This window comes from Coloeus monedula (genome assembly GCF_965178545.1).
Source record: "Coloeus monedula genome assembly, chromosome: Z".
Classification (NCBI taxonomy): domain Eukaryota; kingdom Metazoa; phylum Chordata; class Aves; order Passeriformes; family Corvidae; genus Coloeus; species Coloeus monedula.
Genome location: NC_138822.1, coordinates 34,712,620 through 34,731,316, shown reverse-complemented (window position 1 = coordinate 34,731,316; position 18,697 = coordinate 34,712,620). Strand labels below are relative to the sequence as shown.

At 55.3% G+C, this 18,697-nt stretch overlaps 3 protein-coding genes across 3 annotated transcripts; 1 reads left to right on the top strand and 2 right to left on the bottom strand.

Annotated features, from left to right (window-relative positions):
- The first annotated feature begins 642 nt into the window (after positions 1-642).
- On the top strand, positions 643-4,799 carry LOC309585412 (uncharacterized protein). The gene is made up of 6 exons (XM_082302116.1): positions 643-975; positions 1,408-1,496; positions 1,696-1,791; positions 1,881-2,099; positions 2,196-2,218; positions 3,027-4,799. Exons 1-6 carry the CDS (start codon positions 666-668, stop codon positions 3,175-3,177), a joined length of 888 nt encoding a protein of 295 aa, XP_082158242.1. The 5' UTR covers positions 643-665; the 3' UTR covers positions 3,178-4,799.
- A 4,939-nt stretch (positions 4,800-9,738) lies between these two features.
- Positions 9,739-13,701, bottom strand: LOC309585135 (glutamine-rich protein 2-like; the record flags this gene model as incomplete). Its single annotated transcript, XM_082301666.1, has 10 exons — positions 9,739-9,864; positions 10,184-10,280; positions 10,447-10,543; positions 10,986-11,087; positions 11,399-11,464; positions 12,097-12,215; positions 12,366-12,530; positions 12,879-12,941; positions 13,143-13,265; positions 13,534-13,701. 10 exons carry the CDS (start codon positions 13,699-13,701, stop codon positions 9,815-9,817), a joined length of 1,050 nt encoding a protein of 349 aa, XP_082157792.1. The 3' UTR covers positions 9,739-9,814.
- Positions 13,702-13,743: 42 nt separating this feature from the next.
- Positions 13,744-18,402, bottom strand: LOC309585134 (uncharacterized protein; the record flags this gene model as incomplete). The annotated part of the gene is made up of 7 exons (XM_082301665.1): positions 13,744-13,996; positions 14,158-14,249; positions 14,370-14,588; positions 14,999-15,103; positions 15,343-15,447; positions 17,356-17,484; positions 18,334-18,402. The coding sequence occupies 7 exons, from the start codon at positions 18,400-18,402 to the stop codon at positions 13,744-13,746; spliced, it is 972 nt and encodes a 323-aa protein (XP_082157791.1).
- Positions 18,403-18,697: the final 295 nt, after the last annotated feature.

Here is an 18,697-nt window from a genome sequence, read left to right as displayed (position 1 = left end):
ACAAAACTTCATTAACATTATTCCCTTCTGGAATTTCTGCTTTAACACCACCTCCCATCATAGATCCTACATCTGCTAGTCCTTTTTATTTTCCTCTTTGCTTCTTATGTTTCCGCCCCCTTCCCCCCCCCCCCCCCCACCATTTTGAGTGCTGACGGACAACGGTGGGTTCTTATTTCACTTTAACCCTGCCGCTCCAAGCTTGTATCCACGTGAACTCCATGGAACTCTGCTCACTTGCCTCATTCCTGCTTTAATCCTTGTCTCCTGGAGCCCCCTTCTGGCTCCACTTTGCTTCCTCCGGTGCAGCCGGAGGGGTAAGAATTCGCCTTGTAAACAACTGGTCCTTCCTAACCCCCAGCCGCCGCTGCCTGCGTTCCCTTCCCTCCTTAATCCCCCGCTGGCGTTGTTCCGGGGGGCTGTTTCGTGATTGGGGCGGTGGGATGCCGGACCCGCTCGGGGTTGCCTTTGCTTGGGAGGTTCCGGCCGGCGACACCAGCGTCCGGCCCCGCCGCCACTTCCGGGAATACCCCGGCCGGGCCCCGTTCAGTGCGCACTTCTCCGAGTGCGTCTTGTAAACAACTATGGCCGCGGGAAACGCTATCAGATAACTCCAGGAGGAAACCCCGTGCGCTGTTTGCTTGGGTTTCTTCCAGGATCCTGTCATGATCCTGAGCCTCGGGCACAGTTTCTGCCGGCGCTGCGTGTCGCGGTGCGCGGCGGGCGCTCCGCGCTCCGTGCCCGCAGTGCCGGGTGCCGTTCCCGCACGGCGGCCTCCGCCCCATCCGGCAGCTGGCCGACGTGGTGGGGGCCGTGCAGGAGCTGGCCCCGCCGCCGGGGCAGGAGCTGTACCACACGCGCCAGCGACCCCTCACTCTCCTCTGTCACCGCGATGGAGTCCTCGTCTGCACCGCCTGCGTCGAGCATCGCGCCGACCCCGTCGTGCCGCTCGAAGAGGCCGCTCGCTGGTACAGGGTGCGTGGATCCCCGTCTCAGACACTCTCCCCCTGCCTGAGCGACGCTAATTTCCTTTAAAACTCAGCCCCCCAAATATGTATTTTTGATCAGAGAGAAAGCTTTCCCCCGTCTTTCCAGGGGAAGAAAAGCAAGCCAAGCATCTAAAAGCCAAACTGAGCTGAAATGCTGCAATTTGGTGAGGGCTGAGTATGAAACATTATAGCGGGTGGTAGTTTTGGGACCAAAACTAAATACTGGAGATTTCAAACGCCTACTGTCACCCAGCGCCTGCGCTGTGAAGGGTTCCTATTCCACTTCCGGGTGCGGGGGGAAAACGGGGGTCCCCAAAGGGGGTTTGGACCTGGCTGGGGGTGCAAGGAGTGGGGGAAAGGGGATGGAAACTGAAGGGTGGTGGGAACTTTTTAAGGTCTGGCGGCAGCTTTTTTACAGGGGACCTTGGAGAGATGGGATATCCCCGCCTGTCTGTGAGACCTGTCGTGCCGACTTACACTGTGTGGTTATATATTTGTACGGATAAGGTGAGGGTGTGCATACAGCATAATTATAAAGTTAATTGTAACATGGGTATGCATGTACACATCTGCTTCAGTGCAGCTGCAGAGGAGGATGAGGATGGGGCCACCTGCGCTGGCCATATCCCTGGTGCTTTAGGGGGTCCCAGCCCACTGCCCTGCTTTTCTCCCCTTCTTCAGGAGTATAAACCCCTTTTCCTTGCAGAAACAGTTTGAAGCTTCCCTAAAAACCTGTCAAGAGGAGGACAAGCGACATGCTGGGCTGACTGAGGCAGCAAAGGAGACAAGACAGGAGATGCTGGTGGGTGCTGCTGTCACCTGGGTGCACCGTGGGGGCCAAACTGCTTCATTCCCCTGCCAGCATCCTCCTCCTTGTCCTTCACCCCTCAGACTCGAGTCAGTGCTGAGAAGCAGAAGCTGCAGGTGATGCTGAAAGGGCTCCACTGGATGCTGAGTGACCAGGAATCATGGTTCCTTTCCTGGCTCCATCGCCTGTGCTGGAGGTTGGAAGAACAGCAACGTGGTGAAGCTGATGAAATGACGTGGATCCGGCAATGCTGTGCAGAGCTCCAGGCCAAGTGCCAGCAACTGGATGGTAACCTGCTACGGGTGAGCCAAAACTTTCACCCAAAATCCCTGTTTCCCCCCTTTTGGCTTTTATTCACAGGAAAGCAGCCCTAAGCATCTTTCTCCTTTCCTCTCCAGGACCCCCAAACCACCTTGAGGAGGTATTGGAGACAAAAAGCATCACCAAGAACACCAGTTTTGGCCCCAAATCCTCCATTTTTAGGATCTTCTTCTCACCCTGCATTCTTTTTCCTCTGGGATTTTTGCTTTGGAGCTGGAGGGGTTGATGGTTAATCCAAAACTTGGTGATGATGGGGCAATCTTCCATCATACCTTGCAGGAGTGGGAGCCTTGCCCAGGGAAGTAAAGTCCCTGTGGTTTTCTAGCAATGAGGAAATTAGGGAATTTCTTGGCATTAAACACCCCAATTTGCTCCCCTCGAGGTGTGCAGAGAGGAAGGTGTAGCTGTCACTGCTGTTGATGTCAGAGGTGGAAACAGAGCTTGAGGATTTTGTCTGAAAAACCAACATGCTGGTAGAGGCAGTGACACAATTTAAAGGTGCTTGGAGAGTAAAAATTGGCAAAAAAAGGGAATTTATTAAGCAGAAATGGGAAACTGGGATGGTTCTGGGAGGGCACAGAACCCCAGGGTTGGTAAATTTGGCCGGAAAGTGAAAGCATCACAAATGCTTATTTAATTAAAAGAAAATCAGGGATTTATTCCTGATTAGCCTTAAGGGATGGAAACTGAAGGTGGGAGCTGCAGAAGGCTGTTGGTGGTTAGTTAGCATCCAAATTAGGACACTAATTATGTGTGGAGGGAGGTGATGTCCCAGATCCCAGAAGGGGGTTGTGTCTCCCACCTCGGGTGGTCTTGCCTTCTCTGTGCAACAGGGATTGGGTGGATACGGGGCAGGTGCAGGGCCAGATCTGGAGGTAAAAATCTCTGGGATCATCTTCTATTTCCAGACTTCTTGGAGTGCTCTTTGGAGAAGCACCTTCTTGGAGACGTGAGTCCGGCTTCAGGGACTTACCGAATCCACATGCGGGTTCAGGGCCTGGGGCTGTTTTTCAGATTCAGCATCCAGAGCTGGGGTTCAGCTGCAACACCTGGAGCTGATGCTCTGGTGCAATTTTTGGAACTGATACTCCAATGCATAGAGCCCCATGAACATCCCTCTCCCTGCCAGCAGCCGTGACCCTGGATCCAGCCACAGCTCACCTGCAAATCCTGGTGTCAGCAGATGGCTGACCACAGGCCACCAGGAATCACCCCCAGCTCCTCTGCCCTCAGGAATGGAACGTTTTGAGTCTCTCCACTGTGTTTTGGGTTGGCAGGGTTTTGTGGGGGGCCAGCATTGCTGGGCTGTGGAGGTTCGTCCCGGTCCTGACTGGGCACTGTTGGTGGCTTGCAGACTTGGGTCCCACAAGGGCTACTTTGGTCTCAGCCCTGAACGTGGGGTTTGGGCCATGGGGCAGTGGTTGGGGCAGCTGCAGGCTCTCACTTGGCCCAGCCCCGTGTCTCTGCCCCACAACCACACACTCAAGACACATCGAAGTGGCTCTGGATTATGCTGGTGGGTGGGTGGCTTTCTGTGATACTGATAGCCAGACAGAAATCTTTTCCTTTCCCCCAGCCACTTTCGCAGGTGAACGACTCCGGCCACTGCTCTGGCTGGGTGAGGGGCCAGCTCTGCTCACACTCTGTCCCTGAGGCCCCCAAAAATCCACTATGAACCTCCCAAGTGCAGACACTTCCACCCCAACAAACACTCCACTCAACAACAAACAGCCCCACTACCCCGTAGTCCCATTTCATTTTCCTTATAACACCTAATTTAACAGTATTAATCGCATTTCACCCTTTTGCTCCTCAGTGGGAGAACAGGTATATTTTTAGCTCCTCAGCTGTTTGTCAGAGGAAGCATGGACCAGAGAAACAGGGAGGACCTTCCTAAAAGATTTTTAAGAACTCATCTAGAGGAAGAAGGTGAGCTTTGCTGCTGCTGGATGCCTCATAATAAGGTTTTTCAAGTGGAAACTTTCCTGCTTAGGACTTCTAGAGAATTTAGGGAAAGTGGGCTACAACCATGTTTCATGTCTCCCAAGATCACTCAGGCTGGGGCCTTTTCAGAGTTTTGCATTCACTGCCAGGATAAGCAGGGAGAGAGGCCGCAGACAGGATTTCATACCCCATTTCACTGCCTACAAGTGAATAGAAGGGAAAAAAACTGAATGAACCAGTATCTTGAAGCAGTAGAAGGTTGTTCTTAGGGTTCAACCATATAATAAAGTGCTGTTATCAGCAAGCACAGGCAGGACTGGGCAGGTCTTTGCCTCTTGCAGCCCCAGTCACTCCGCCTTTGCTGCCAGGCTTGCTTCCCCATCCACATGTACTCTTCACATTGGTCTGAGGAAGAGGAGAAACTACCAGGAAAGGTAGCAACTTTTATCTTTGCAGCCCTAATTTTACACAAGGGTCCTGACAAAACACAGGTCACAGCTAAGCCCAAATTACAGCCCTGCTCAGTTGTATAATTAGTTGTTTCCCTGTTTGGCTTATGGTGAGGTTGGTCTTTCCTTGAAAGACAAGGTCCAGCAATGTGTAAATAAAAGCACTTCTCTGCGGCACCCTTCTCCAACAGATGAGCTTCCAGCACTCCATCCACTTTTCATCTGAAAAGCTTTACAAATATTTAATTTGAAAGTCCATACAAAAAATAAACAACAAAAAATTCTGCCTTCTTGTGTAACTCAACAGCCCCAAAGCTGGCTCTCTAGCATTGGAGTGAGGAGGAAATCAGCCTCTTTGCTCAAGGGCAGCTCAACAGCATCGCATCAGCAGCTGGGAGGGCAGATGGTTGGGTGTGGAGGGTGCCCCCAGTCCTTGAGCAGAGCTAGCAGATGCACCTCGCAGCCTTCCCACAGGGGCCTGTGGACCCCAAAACCCTCCTGAGTGACAGGCACACCTCATACCAGCGCATGAAAGGCTGTGGGGAGCAGCTGAAGAGGTCTTTTTTCCACAAGAGACTAAGTTTTTTCCACAAAGCTGGAGCCCAGGGTGCATTTTTTGGGGGTTTGAGGCTTGAGGATGAGCATTCCCAGAGGGAATTTTGCCATTGCCTCCTGCTTCTCCCCATGCTCCTCTCCCACTAATACCTCAGGATCAGACTGAGTGGGAGCTGTGCATCCAAGGGAAGTGCAGCAGGCATGGAGGGGCAAACCTGAATGAAGACTCCACAATGGTGGAGATGTTGCACCTCCTCCGCTCCTCATTGGGGAAGTGAAAAAGTGGATTTTGGGGATACGTTTACAACTATTCAGGTTAATAATCTGTTGGGTGCTTATAAAAATGGAGCTTAAAAGGCACTTTTTAAAAAAGCATCTTGTTACATCTAGAAGACAGAAAATACAGCTCCAGGGAGGCGTCAGTGGTTTTAATCCTCTGGTTTTGGGGAGGTTTGCTCCATTTTGGGTCTTCTCCACAAGGGAGCAGCAAGCACAGTGGGAAATGGGGATTTTCCACCTCAGAACAGTGCCCACAGCGAAGAAATCCCCAAAATAGAGACAAACTTGTTAAATGGTGGCCTCTGCACTGCTGCCTTGAGGATAACGTGCTGATAAACCCCAACCCCTTTGTTTTGGAGAAGACCATCCCCTTTTAAGTGAAAATAAGATTTGTTGTTTTCAGGACTAGCAGTGGACATGGGGAGGGAACAGCTCCAAAAATATCCCCAACTCTTGCAGAATTAACCCAAATCCTGCTTGTGAGGGGGGGGCATAAGTTTTTCAGGTATCACTAGTTTGCCCAGTTCCCCCCTTCAAGGGCCTTTCCCCCCTCTTCTTACTCAGTTTATTGGGATAAAATTTCAAAATTTCATTTAATTTTTTTCCATTTTGTAACTTTCCCTCCTCTGAGAAGACACTTTTTCTCCACAGAATGAAGCCAAGCAGGACATTTCTCCCTCCAAGCCCCTTCATTGCCCAAAACCCCCTCCAAAAAGCCAGATCTGAGGATTAAGCTAGAAGGGGCTCTTTTTAATGGCTGAATATAGGGAATGAAACCCTATAGTGCAGTACAGGGCCTCAGCGGCATGAATAGAGCTGGTAGCTGGGTTGAGCAAAAGAGGTCTGAATTTTGGGTGATTTTTAGTTTTTGCCTTTTATTCTGTAAAATAGTCACTTGCATGGACCCATGCTTTAGACCTGAATTTCCCACATGGAGGAATTTCTCCTTAGAGTTGTGGTGAGCCAGGTGTGCTTTGCTGCTCACCCAAATCCTCCACATGAAAACTCACTAAACTCCAAAAAAAAGATGAAAAAGGGTGAAATTGTGATAGACTGAACTTTCTCTTTAAATAAACTGGTTGAGCTCAGCCATTTATTGGTCACTCATAACCTAGGACTGGTGTCTTAAACAAGGTGGTTTTGAGCCACACTGCAGTGCTGCCCCACGTGGGACCCTCTGGGGGATGGGGACAGCCAGAAGTGAGGATATTTAGGGAGAAATTATCTGTGAGAACAAAGACATCTAGGATGGGAGGTTGAGGACTTACGGGGACAGGGACCTCTGGGGCTGGTTGGGAGTCAGTTGGGTCCCTGGGTCAGGGACCTCTAAGGCACGCAGATGACATGCAGTGTTTCGGGTCAGGGGTGGGTGACATGCTCATGTTGAGATGGGCCTCTCCCTAGCTCCATGACCCTCTGTTCCCGCCGCACACATTTGCTGGGTCAGGGCCAGGGTTCACCACCCTCGTGTCTCTGTCCTCAACAGCCAGCCTAGGGGAAGAATGAACTTCTTTATACTGGCACCTATGTGTGACCAGCAATGTTTGATGTGACTGGCCACAAAATCATGGTGCCAAGAAACAGGAGGACACTGACAGTTTAAAGCAGGTCCAAGCTCACTGTGAAAACCAGATTCATGCTGTAAATGTAATGTCCTGGGAGAAGAGGTCAGGAAGGAGCTCTTCTCTGGCTCCCAGGCCACCAGGAGGTGCTCCAGATCACTCCTCACCTAGAGTGGAAATCATGGACCCCATGGGGGCCACAGCACCATGCCTTATCCTGCTCCCACATCTCCTCTTCAATTCCTGTTGTGGCCCCTTGCAGCTCTCTGCTAACAGGATTCCAGCCAGCCTCACATCCACCAGTGCAACCCTCCTAGGGATCTAGAGAAGCCAGGATGATCCTGCCAGGGCCCCCAGCGGAGGCCAGGGAGCCTGCCCCCATGTCCCCATGTTTACAGATACTGCAGTAGCCTTCACAAAGGACAGAGCTAGTGGATGAGTGCTGGTAAGTCTGTCCTCCCTCCTGGAGGTGCCCCGTAGCCAGCACTACAGGGAGAGGGCATGTCATCCCATGCAGAGCCCCTGGCTCCTCAGGGCTCATCCATGGAAAGGAGAACTGTTAAGTGTGGAGGGGAAGAGGTTTTGATGACTAACATTTTGGCTGATGAAAATTCAGTAAATGTTAATGAAATTTCAGAGTAGTTCTGGAGGCAGTGAGTTTAAATGAAATTGGGGAAAAATAACATTGCTGCAAAGCCAGCTGCATCTGATACAAGAGGAGCCAGACAGAAAAAGAATCAAACAGTGCTGGAAATGCTGCTGCCTGCCAGTGTCCCAGCAGTGACGAGATAAAAGTTCTGTGGAGTAAATATCCACTGTCTTCCAAAAACAAGTCTGGACCTGCCAGGCTGTCTTGGATCCAGCCCCAGCACCTGGCACCAGGCATCCAGCTGTGGGCTCTCAGGCACCTCAGATCCGAAGCTATCCTCATCCCTCAACATCCCAACTCCCTGCAGCCAGGGTGAGATGTCCCCAACCTTCTCCAGCACCTTCAGCACCCAGCACCCCTCATCCTGCCACTCTTCACCATGGCCCCCCAGCAAGCTATCCCAATGATGTTGGGGTGGATGGTGCCCGCAATGGTGACTGCCTGGATCAAAGCCCAGGGACCCCTGACCAGCACCACATGGAAGAAGATACCCTGTGGGGCACCTTTTGGTTCCTGAGAACCCCTCACCCATCCACCATCACCCAGTCCTCACAAGGCTGTGGGTGGTCACCAGCATGTAGGGCAGTGAGAAGAGAGGCATGGTCCCTGTCCCCTGTGGGTGCCCACAGCTAAGCCTGCTGGGTGCTGAGCACCATGGGCTTGGTGTGACAGTCACGGTCCTGTGTACTCAAACACTCACTCTGACCTCTATTCCTTCATGTCCCCTGATGCCCTAGTGTTTCCCAGACTCTTAAACCAGATGCAGAGGTCTCTGTCTCCATAAGTTGAGTCTCAAAACCCTTATGGTTGTCCCCAGTCTTCTAAGATTCCCAATGCCCCTGACACCCCTATCCTCACAGATCTATCACTGTTGCATTGCTTGGTTTGGTCTAGCAAGCTGCAACCTTCCTGTAAAGTGCTGCGGGGCTGCTTAGGATGATGTTCTGCTCTCCCATAGCCCTTCTGGGTGGCCCCACACTCCTACTCCAGCTAGCTGGGCTCCGCAACACGGTGATGGTAAAGGAGGCGAGAAGGGTCCCCTGCATAGCGACCTAAGAGGGAACTTTATTTTACATGATGACCAGCCAGTTCCCAGAGGCAGAGAGACCAGGTGATCAGGGAGCTTGGGGTCTTATGTGGGGATGAGGGGGGCAGAGGGAGCACGTGGACAAATGATCTCATGGCACAGGGGCGGTACATGGGCAGAACTGGGGTACTGGAACCAATAGGGAGAACCCGAGGGTGTGGCCAGGACTAGGGCAAGGGGAAGGAGGGGACAATGCGGAAGGCAGACAATTTAAAAAGAGTGGGGAAATACAGCACCACATATCACCCTTAATGTCCCCACCTCTGGCAGTCCCTATCCCCCTGGAGGGTTTCACCTGGGAGCAGCACCCCAGAGTGAGGTTGGGGCCTCCCCACAGGGCTGTGGAATGTGAAGCAGGTGAAGATGATGTCACTGGACACCCTGAGGGCCTCAACTTTGGGAGAGACAGGTGGTGTGGAAACTGCACCTGCTGCAAGGTCACTGTCATTTATGGGACACCAGGGACCTAAAGGACACCACTGTCACCTAATGGACACCAGGGACAGTAGATGGCATGGATGGTGAGGACAGCAGTGACAGTAGCATCACCACTGCACCTTCCACAGGGAGCTGAGCATCCCCTGCAAGGGTCCCAGAGATTTGCTCCATTCCCACGGCCCGATGACAATGATGTTGAATTCTGCCCTAAGCCTGATGCGGGAGAGGGAGCAGTGCTGCTCGGGCTCACCTCGAGTTCCCCCAAGATGCATGGTGCTGCTGCAGCCTCACCGAAGAGCAGTTCAGCTCAGGGCCACCAGCATCATGGGTGGGGGGCAATCCAGGGACTACACCTCTTGCACCTCCACAGCCCATGGGTTGGGGGCAACCCCAGCCCCTCCACCTGGCTTGGGGATACCCCCTGCACACCCACATGACCCAGTCTGGGGGCTTACTCCAAGCTCTCCTGCTCCTGTCCCCACCACGACTCTGCCCTTCCCTGTGGCACCTGTCCAGCTTTAGGGTGGCAGCTCTGAAGCGGGGGGTTACTTTTGAAATCAGTCTTGCTTAGAATATCCCAAACACAGCAGGTTACCATTTTTTTATTAACTTGGGGCAGCTGTCCTGGTCTTTTCTTCATGCAGGGCTCTGAGCACCTAGTCCCAGCCAGCTGCCTGACTGCTGATTCCATGGGCAGGGACTGGATCTGCAGCAAATGCCACAGTGCTCGGAGTCAGTGGTTGAGGTCTGAGGCTGGCTGGTGCTCTAGTAAGGTGGTGGGGCCTGGGGGTGAAGGACAAAGGTAAGCCCCATGAAGCCCACGGGCATCTGTACAGCCAGAGACCCGCAAGGACAGGGTAGTGGCACCTGCCCTCCAATATTTGGGCTGTTGTCCCACACTGGCCAGGGCCATCTCCACACTGCACTCCATCTTGAACACCAAGGACCCAAGGACCAGTTGTCCCATCTGCCAGTCACCCCCATCCATCCTCCTTCCACCCCTCCTCAGCCTGCCCCAGATCCCAGACCCTCCCTGCACCTACCCAGGCATGCAGACAAAGCCCTGCTCACCCATCACCAGCAAACAGCTGATAGGCCATACCCAGCTCATCCTGTGCCCTCTTTGCCACCTCAGACCCGAGGTGCTCCTTGCCCCGATCCACATGGTCATCTGTGCCCAGCAGCTCAGTCACGCCAAGCTGGGAAGGAGAGTGGCTGGCTGCCATGTGGGGCCCAATTCAGCATCCCCAAGCAACCCTCCCCACCCATCTCTCCTCGAGGAAACAGAGGGCAGATTCCCTCCAGATGCTCAGCATCTCTCTCCCAGCCTTGTTCCTCCCTGACATTCCTCATCACCATCCCTACCTTTTTGGAGAGCCATAGGACATCCTTGGGTGATGTGTTGGACATGTCCTGACGCCTGCAGCTCTGCGACTTGACAAACTTGCTACTGACCAGCTTCCTGAGGGATGGGGCATGGGGATGCTCATCATCCAGCACTGTGGTACCCTGGACTTCATCCCACTGTACCAGGGAGGTGCGCAGAGGGTGCTCCCCACTGAGGGACGTCTCTGCTGACTACCTGACAGCTGCTGCAGAAAACCCATACCTGTCCCACTGTGCTGAATCCCCACCAAGCCTGAGGTCAGGCTGAGACCAGGTACAACTGACGACATGTGGCTTCAGTGCCACTGAGGCCAGGGCTTGATGGAGCAGTGCAGTAGGGACTTTAAAAGCCCAGAGACCTGGGGCAAGAACGGCTGGCCTTCTGTGGCCCCCTCTGCTCCCCTGCCCTCCCCAGGCCCCCTGGTCCCCTCCGTCCCCACTCAGGGAGAAGATCTCCCTTGCCAAGGCAGGATTATCGGGCACCCCAGAGGCCAGTGATGGGTCTCCATGTCCCCTACCTGTGACTGTGCTGCTGTGCTTGCTCCTCTGTGGTGACGGTAGAGAGGTGTGTAGCGTGGCTGCTAGGCAGCAGTGGGAAGAGTGGCAGCGTGTCAATGTGCCTGGGGAGGGCAGGAGCCGTGGGTGGGTGATAGGGGACAAACAAGCCACCCCAGCTTGGGGCAGAGCACCAAAACCCATAAGCTTGTACCCCACAGCATCTTTGCCTGCTGCCCTCAGGGAGGTGTTCCCGGAAGGGGTTCCCACTCCACATCTGACAGACATGGCTTCGGGGGGGGGCTCAGCAGTCAGACCCTCCCAGGCAGACACTCCAACCCCCGTGCCTGAGACAGCAGGGCATCACCAGCACCCAAGCCCCCACCCCACCCCACCCAAGTAGCCCCGCAATACACCGGTGCTGGGTGCTACTCACGGGCCAGGCACCTGTATGTTGAGGTGCCGGTCGCAGGACAGGCAGTTGTAAGGGACCAGCAGCTGCCTAAGGAAGAAAGGGCTGGATGAGCTTCTGACAGGGCTGCAGTGCACACAGCCAGCAGCTCACAGGCAGTAACATGCGCCAGGCACGTTGCTGCAGGGTGTCTCAAAGTTTGCAGGGGGAACTGTGGTATGTTGAGCCTGGTTTCCCCCAAGCCAAGGGGACAAGGAGACAAGCTTGCCTTGGCACTGCTGAACTGTGGCCATATCCCAGTACGCAGGGATATGAGGGGAAGGAGCCAGGCACTCACAGTACCATCCAAACCAGCCCTTGCCTTGGTGTCAATACCTTGTTAGTGCTCACAATTCCCCTACACCTTGCCAAGGTGGGCAGGTCATGACTGAGGCCTGTGGCACCACATGTTGCACCCCTGCCCAGGGGAACAACCCTCTGTCCTCCATCCTTGCACCTCTGCACCCACACCCCAGTTTTGGTTTGGACAGCTCTGTTCTGCAGTCGTCCATTCTTGTGCCTCCCTTGATGTGAGGAACCTGATACTGATAGGTGAAGAAGGTGTAGCTGCTTTGTCAGCATCCCTGCCATTTGTTAGCTACATTGGTCTGATGCCAGAGACAATACAGGAGGGAAAAAGGCCAGTGCAGCTGCCAAAGCCAACACCATCCTATTTCACTCACTGCTTAATTCCAGCAGCGTTGTCAAGTTCTACCGACAGCTCATCCCTGAGATCCTTGATGGTCTTCGCCCAGATATCCTCCAGCTGCTTCTGGAAAGGCCCCAGCTCCAGGCGATCCAGCTATGGACAGATATACACCCTCAACCAGCTGCTCCAGGACGAAACATGGTAGTCCCCAGGGAAAAGCCAGCGGAGGGGGAAACCTCAGCGGGATGCTGCCTAAGGCTGCAAAGGAGACAGTTTTTGTGCCGTGAGGATAAGCACCCCCACCTTGGAGTCCAGGGCATCACTGAACTGCTGCTGGGCCTCCTTCCAGCGCTGCTCCTGGCCTGACACCCGTCTCAGCAACTCCCGCAACCTCTCCTCCAGATGCTCCATGCTCGCATCAAAATGGGCACAACTGACTTTGTTGCCCAGGGCAGCTTTGTCCACTTTCTAGCAGGGAGGAAAGGCAGGAGAGCAGTGGGGACAGGGCAGAGGTACAACAGGCAGGGCCAGCACGTGTTGGGGACAGAGGTAGAAACGTTTCCGCTAAGCCAGTTTTTTTTCAGGGCTATGTGGCCTGCTTACCCCATCACACCCATGGGGTCAAAAGGGACTTAAAGAAGGAGACAGAGGCACCTGGCAAGGGATCTGCAGCCAGTCTGGAAGTACTCACACCCTCCCTCTGCCACACCGAGGCCACTTTTGCCACCGAGCATCCAAAAGGACAAAGGACATTTGTCACCCTGCCCAAGATCCCCAAAATCCCTTTGGCTGAAGATGGACTCCTCAAGACCATACCAGCAGCAGCAGGTCCTCCTTGTCTGCTTTCTTCTCAAGACCCTCCAGGGACCGGAACAGAGCCTTCCAATACAGAAAGCATCTCATGACACCACAGCAGGGTCAGAGCTGTGTTCTGGCCAGTCAATGCTCCCTGCTCTTTGGGAATGGCCCTTTGAAGCAAGAAGGCTGCGAGCAGGTGGGCAGGGGATCAGACCTCTGGCAGTCTCCAGCCTCGGTGTGCCTGGGGGATACTCTGACCCTGTGGGGGGTTTGGCCACCAACCTCGATATCTTTCTGATGCTGGCGATGGTCATCCTGGAGGCTCCCTGTGATGTAGCTGAGCTGCTCGCAGTCCCCTTCCACCCGCATGACTGTGGCCTGGATGCTCTTCAGCAGCTCCTCATCCTGCTCCAGGGAGGAAGACCACAAGATGGTGTCACGCAAGGGGTGTTTGGCTGCCCCTCAGGGGCAGATCTGGGTTACTGAGCCATCAGCCATGAGCCCTCAGTGCCAGCAGGACATTTGTATCAAGGCTTTAATTTCCTGCCATACTACCAACCTGTCCAAATCAAACTCGGGGGTAGCAAGGGGCTGCTCTACACTGCAGTGAGCACAACCAGACAAGAGGTCCTGACACAGCCTCCCAAGCCCCCCCATGCTGCCAGCTGCCTACCTGGGTCTTCTGTGGCAGTGACCTCTGCACCTGCTGTGGTACTAGGGAGTCCACCTGCTCCTGGAGCTTCTCACAGCGGTGTAGGAGCTTCCTCACAAGCTTGGACTCAGAGCTGCGGTCAGGGCACACTGTCTGTGACTCTCCCTGCTCCCGCCCCACACTCCCCATCATTGCCCTCAGCTCATTCAGCTGTAGAAAAGGGAGAAGGAATCAATTTTGAGATAAGATGGATGCAGCCAGCAGACCCGGGTGCCATGGGGGCCAGATGGCCCTGACCAGGCAGGGAATGCGGCCAGGAACACCACAAGGAGCACCCTGCCATTCAGGACAACTGGAGTGCCCCCCAAACCTCACCCGCTCCTGAAGCTGGTCAGCTGTGACCAGCTGCTTCAGTGTGGCCTTGGTAATCTTCTGCTCTTCTCTCAGCTCCTTCTGCTCCTGATTAATCTCCTGCAGTGCAGACCTGGCCAGCAAGATGAGGGCACAGGCAGACTGAGCCTCCACAAGGCCACTCGGGAGGTGAGCTTTGCTCCCCAAACCTGATGCTCCTGGACTGCCACCCCCCACACCTCCCGGTTCCCCTGCAGCCCCGTGGAATACAAAATCTTCTCCCCATCCTCTTACTCCAGCTGTAGGGGGATCTGATTGGTGCCATCCACTTCGCACTTGGCTACAGTCACACCCAGTTTTCCAACAGCATCCTCCAGCTGTCTTATCTGGGAAGGATGGTGGTGGCAGAGTCAGGGCATGGACCCCATGCTCTCCCTTGCCTGCCCCCTCCCTGACAACTCCCCCTGGCATCCTTGCAGCCCCCTTAGGGACTTGTATGGGCTTACCTTCTCCTTCTCACCCTGCAGGTCTCTGGCCAGGCTCTGCAGGGAAGACATCTGGCCCTGGAGCTCAGACAGGTTTCTGATGATGCTCTCCATTGCTGGATGGCCTGCTTGGGATCCAGGCTGTGCCCCAGGGCTCTGCCCCAGCTTGTCCATGTCTGAAGTGTGGGGCTTGGCAAGGGCAGACTGGTGGTGGGGGACCAGTGGCTGGCCAGCAGCATCCTGGAGTGGGATGAGAAGAGGGACAGCATCCACAACTGAGCTTGGGCCCAAGCCAGAGAGACTCTGAGCAGGCTGTGGCTGCCAAGCACTGGTGGATCTTTACCTTCGTTCCTTCCCAGCACCCATATTCCCTTTTTTTGGGGCCATTTAGTTCCAAGTGCCTCAGCATCCCTTTGGCTGAGGCAGGCACTGACCTCTACTACCAGGTTGATCTGCAGGCAGAGGTGGGGGACGCCTAGTAGGCAAGGCTGAGTTCCCATGCTTCCCTCACGGGACCCCCTTCCCACTCTTCCCTCCAAGTGCCCTTCATGCTGGGTGACACCCAGGGTCCCAGGGCAGGGGTGGCAGGGCAATGTCTTGAGAGGTTGGGTGGGGGAGGGCCCAACTCGCTCCCAAAAACAGCAGCTCACCTGGCCAAGGGCTTCCTGGATCATCCGGATGCCTTCTCCCATGCGGGACTGTGCGGCCTTCATCTCACTGACTTCCTTACGGAGATCCTTGCAGAGATCTGTGGTCTAGGAGAGGCGGGTGGAGGGGATGAACCTCAGGGGAGGGTCCCTGGGGACCTGCAGGACCTTTGCCTGCACCATGGTCTGTGGGGTACAGTGCAGGGCCTGGCCCAGCCAGATAGCTGGGCACTGTGGGCAGCACTCTCCATTCCTCTGGCACAGCCAGATGCAGCTGAACCTCCAGCATCCAGAAAGGTCACAGGCTGCTGTCTCAGATCTGCAACATGCTGATGGAGGCAGCTCACCTGGCCAAGTGCCTCCTTGATCCTCTGGATTTCCTCTCCCATGTTGGACTGCACGGCCTCAGTCCCAGCCATCTCCTTGTGGGGCTCCTGGGAGAGAGCTGTGGCCTAGGAGAGACAGGTGGAGGGGGCGAGCCCCAGGCAAGCAGCTCCCCAGAGACTCCCACCCCTGTCCTGGGGAGCCTACGGCACACCCTGGGTCAGCAGGAAAAGACCCAACATGGGAAGGACCCAAAGCACTTGGAGCAGTGTTCCAGCCCCGGATTTTCTCTCTGAATCTCCCTCCCTTTCCCACAATGAAACTCAGCATGCTGCTTGGAGCTTGGGCTTCAACCAAACCTTGATATAAGGGCACAGATCCCAGAGGAGGGGGGATCTTGGGGGGAGCACCCAGGGGAGTGGGAAAAGCTTCTACCTTGGAGATGCCACTCTCTTTGGCTTCAGTCTTCTCCATCTGTCCCATGTCGGCAGCCACGGAGGTGACAGGAGGGCCACTCCTGGTCCCCTGCAGCTTGTCCTTCCCAGGCAGCTGCCCACTGGGTGGCTGTCCTGGGCCCCGAGCCCCAGCCTCGGTGCTGGACCCGCCCCCCTCCTCCTGTGGGCCGGGCACGGCCCCCTGCGGGATCACATCCTGCAGGCCCAGCAGGCTCAGGTGTTCCAATATGACCCTAAGCAGTTTGCGGAGCGCCTCCAAGTTGACATTGACCTCGGGCGTCCCGATGGCCTCATCCAGCAGCTGTAACAGGCTGACTGAGGCCATGGCTGCTGCCCTGCCCGGAAACACAGCACCTGTCCTGGGGGATGGGAGCCTTCGTGCTGGGAGGAAAGCTGCAGATGGAAATGCGGGCAGCGAGCAGCCTCCTTCCTCCTCTTCCTCTGCCTTCCTGAGCCCCAGCCGCACGTGCCTGTGTTTGTGGTGTCTCTTGTTGCCAGGTAACCCCTGGCCCTGGCAGCCGATTGTCCCGGAAGCATGGAGGAGGCCGGACTGGAAGGGACTTTTTACAGACCATCGAGTCCCGGGTTTGCAGCTGTGGTGGGCCAGGGACCCCTGGCCGTCGGGGTCCCCCCTGATGGCCCCCTTGTTCTTCAGCCACCCCACTTTGGATTGTGGCGACATCTGGCTACGGACCCCAGAATTCCCTTGCTCCCCTTGATCTTCATCCACATTCTACCTTGGGGTGGGGGGGAGCATTAGAGGTACCCCAACCCCCTCCACCCCCTCAAGTGTCGCCCCCCCTTGGGCTGCCCCGGTACAGCACAGCTGAGGGCAGTGACGCAGCTGCCATGGTGCTTGAGCCACGGGGCTGAGCAGGGGTGTGAGGAGCCAATTCAGTTTTTATTTGCCTCAGCAATGTTTTTCAGAGGCATGTGGAGGAGGGGGTGCACATGTGCCATGTCCAGGAGGCAGCTAGGAGAAGATGGAGGAAAGCCTTGTGTCTGGAGCGACTCTGACCGGCAACCACTTCGCATCTCACATGGGACAGGCAGTCAGCAGGGAAACACCGAAGACGCTGCACCCCAGAGAGGCTCTCCAATTGGATGGCAAAAGGTCTCTACCAATGGACTGCAGTGGGACATTGCACAGGGCCAATGGTGCCCTGTCAGCAGGCTGGCTTTGGGAGGAGCCAGGGGAATAAAAAGTAACTGCGTCACAAGCCGCAGGGGCTTTCTGAACTTGCTTTTTCAGTGTGGGCTTTTGGCTTGCGCCTTTTTTGAGGCTGTGTTTTTGCGTTTGTTGCTTGGTGATTCGAGGGGCTTTTTGAGACTTGCTTTTCGAAACCTGCTTTTGAATCTTACCTTTTGGCCGTGGCCCCAGCCTGCCTTTTAGCTCTTCTGCCCTCGCTGGCTCTTGCTCTCCCTCGTGTCTATCCTGCCTCCCTGTGTCCCTCACCAATGCCCTGCCTGCTTCGTCTCTTCGTCCCTGCCTAAGCCACCTGCGTCAAAACTTGCCTACCGCCGCGATCCTCACCGTGACCCTGTCCAGGGTCCCGCACCTCCTCCCCGATCCCCTCTCACCTCGTATCTGGCCGCCCGTCGCCGCGGCAGCTGTGCGTGTGGGGCCGCGCCTCTCCGAGAACTGCGCAGGCTCCTGGCAGGCGGCGTGCACCCTGCCCGCCTCGGGGACGTCGACGACACTCCCCGGCCCTGTGGTGGTAATGCCCGTTTCTTCTCTATGTCTCCTCTTTCCCTCTCCCTTCCGCCCTCTCCCTCTCTCTCTCTCCCTCCGTCTCCCTCTTCCTCCCACTCTCCTCTCTCCTTGTCTCCCTCTCTTCCTGTCTCTCTCTCACCCTCTCACCCCCCCCCCTTTCCTTTCCCATTTTCCTTAGTCTTGCTGTGTCTGTTCTAACCCTTTTTAGTAGGGTAACTCATTTTCCTTTTGTTTTTTTGTTACCAATAAACGGTTCTCAGGTACAACGTTTGTCTCGTTTGACTTAATTTTGTTCGTGACCATCTATTTTTAAAAGAACTCGTAGTTCCCCACGGTGGAACATGACAGTGTGTCCTGCTGGAACTCGAGTGGCTTCAGTGGCAGGCCTTGGTACGCATACACGGACACATGGCCTGAGTTAGGGCCCCCCTGGACCCCTTCTTTGGGCTCTAGAGACAGAGGACAGGTGGCACCCCAAAACACAAAAAAGCCCAGGTGTTTGGGGTGCCCACCACAACCAGGAAGGGACATGTATTTGGGCAGCTCCCCAGAGAGATCCAGATTTTGGTGTGCTCTCCACAACTCTTTAGGGGGCCCAGATATCCAGATGGCCTCCGGATGGGACCCAGATGCCCTGATGGTACCCCTAGGATCAGGATGGGACACAGGTATCTGGGTGGCCCACCACAACCGGCAGGAGACCCACATGTCTGGGGTTCTCCCCAAGGCCAGAAGTGGAACACTGGCACTTAGGCTGCCCCTCACACCAGGGGAGGACCCAGGCATCAGTTGGGGGTTCTGGTGAGGGACAGCTGGAGGGCAGTGGGTGGGGGTTTCACCATCACCTTCTGCACTGTGTAGCTGGTGCCCTTGGAGTTGCTGTCATCCTGAGGGGGCTCCCACTCCAGCAGCATGTTGGACTCCCAAACCTCCTTCAACTCCACTGCTCAGACATGGTGGGGGGCAGCCACTCTGTGAGACAGCCTTTGTCCCATGACCCTTAAGCCCTGCAAATAGTCCGCAAAACCAGTCCATGGCTCACAAACATCCACTATCAACCCCAAATACTCCTGCAAAATGCTCCCCCTAGCACATCCAGTCCCCAAACCAGCCCCCAAAACACACTGCTCCTATTGCCCCCAGTGCCTCCCATCCCACTAAGGCCCAGTGGTCCCAGTACCCTCAGCCCAGTGCTCGCAGTACTCTTAA

What these genes read in the sequence shown, in the direction of transcription:
- LOC309585412 (XM_082302116.1), top strand. Translation starts at nt 666, where the DNA reads ATGATCCTGAGCCTCGGGCACAGTTTCTGCCGGCGCTGCGTGTCGCGG. An exon ending in TATATATTTGTACGGATAAG is followed by an intron (nt 1,497 to 1,695) that starts GTGAGGGTGTGC and finishes TTTTCCTTGCAG; the next exon opens with AAACAGTTTGAAGCTTCCCT. An exon ending in AGACAAGACAGGAGATGCTG is followed by an intron (nt 1,792 to 1,880) that starts GTGGGTGCTGCT and finishes TTCACCCCTCAG; the next exon opens with ACTCGAGTCAGTGCTGAGAA.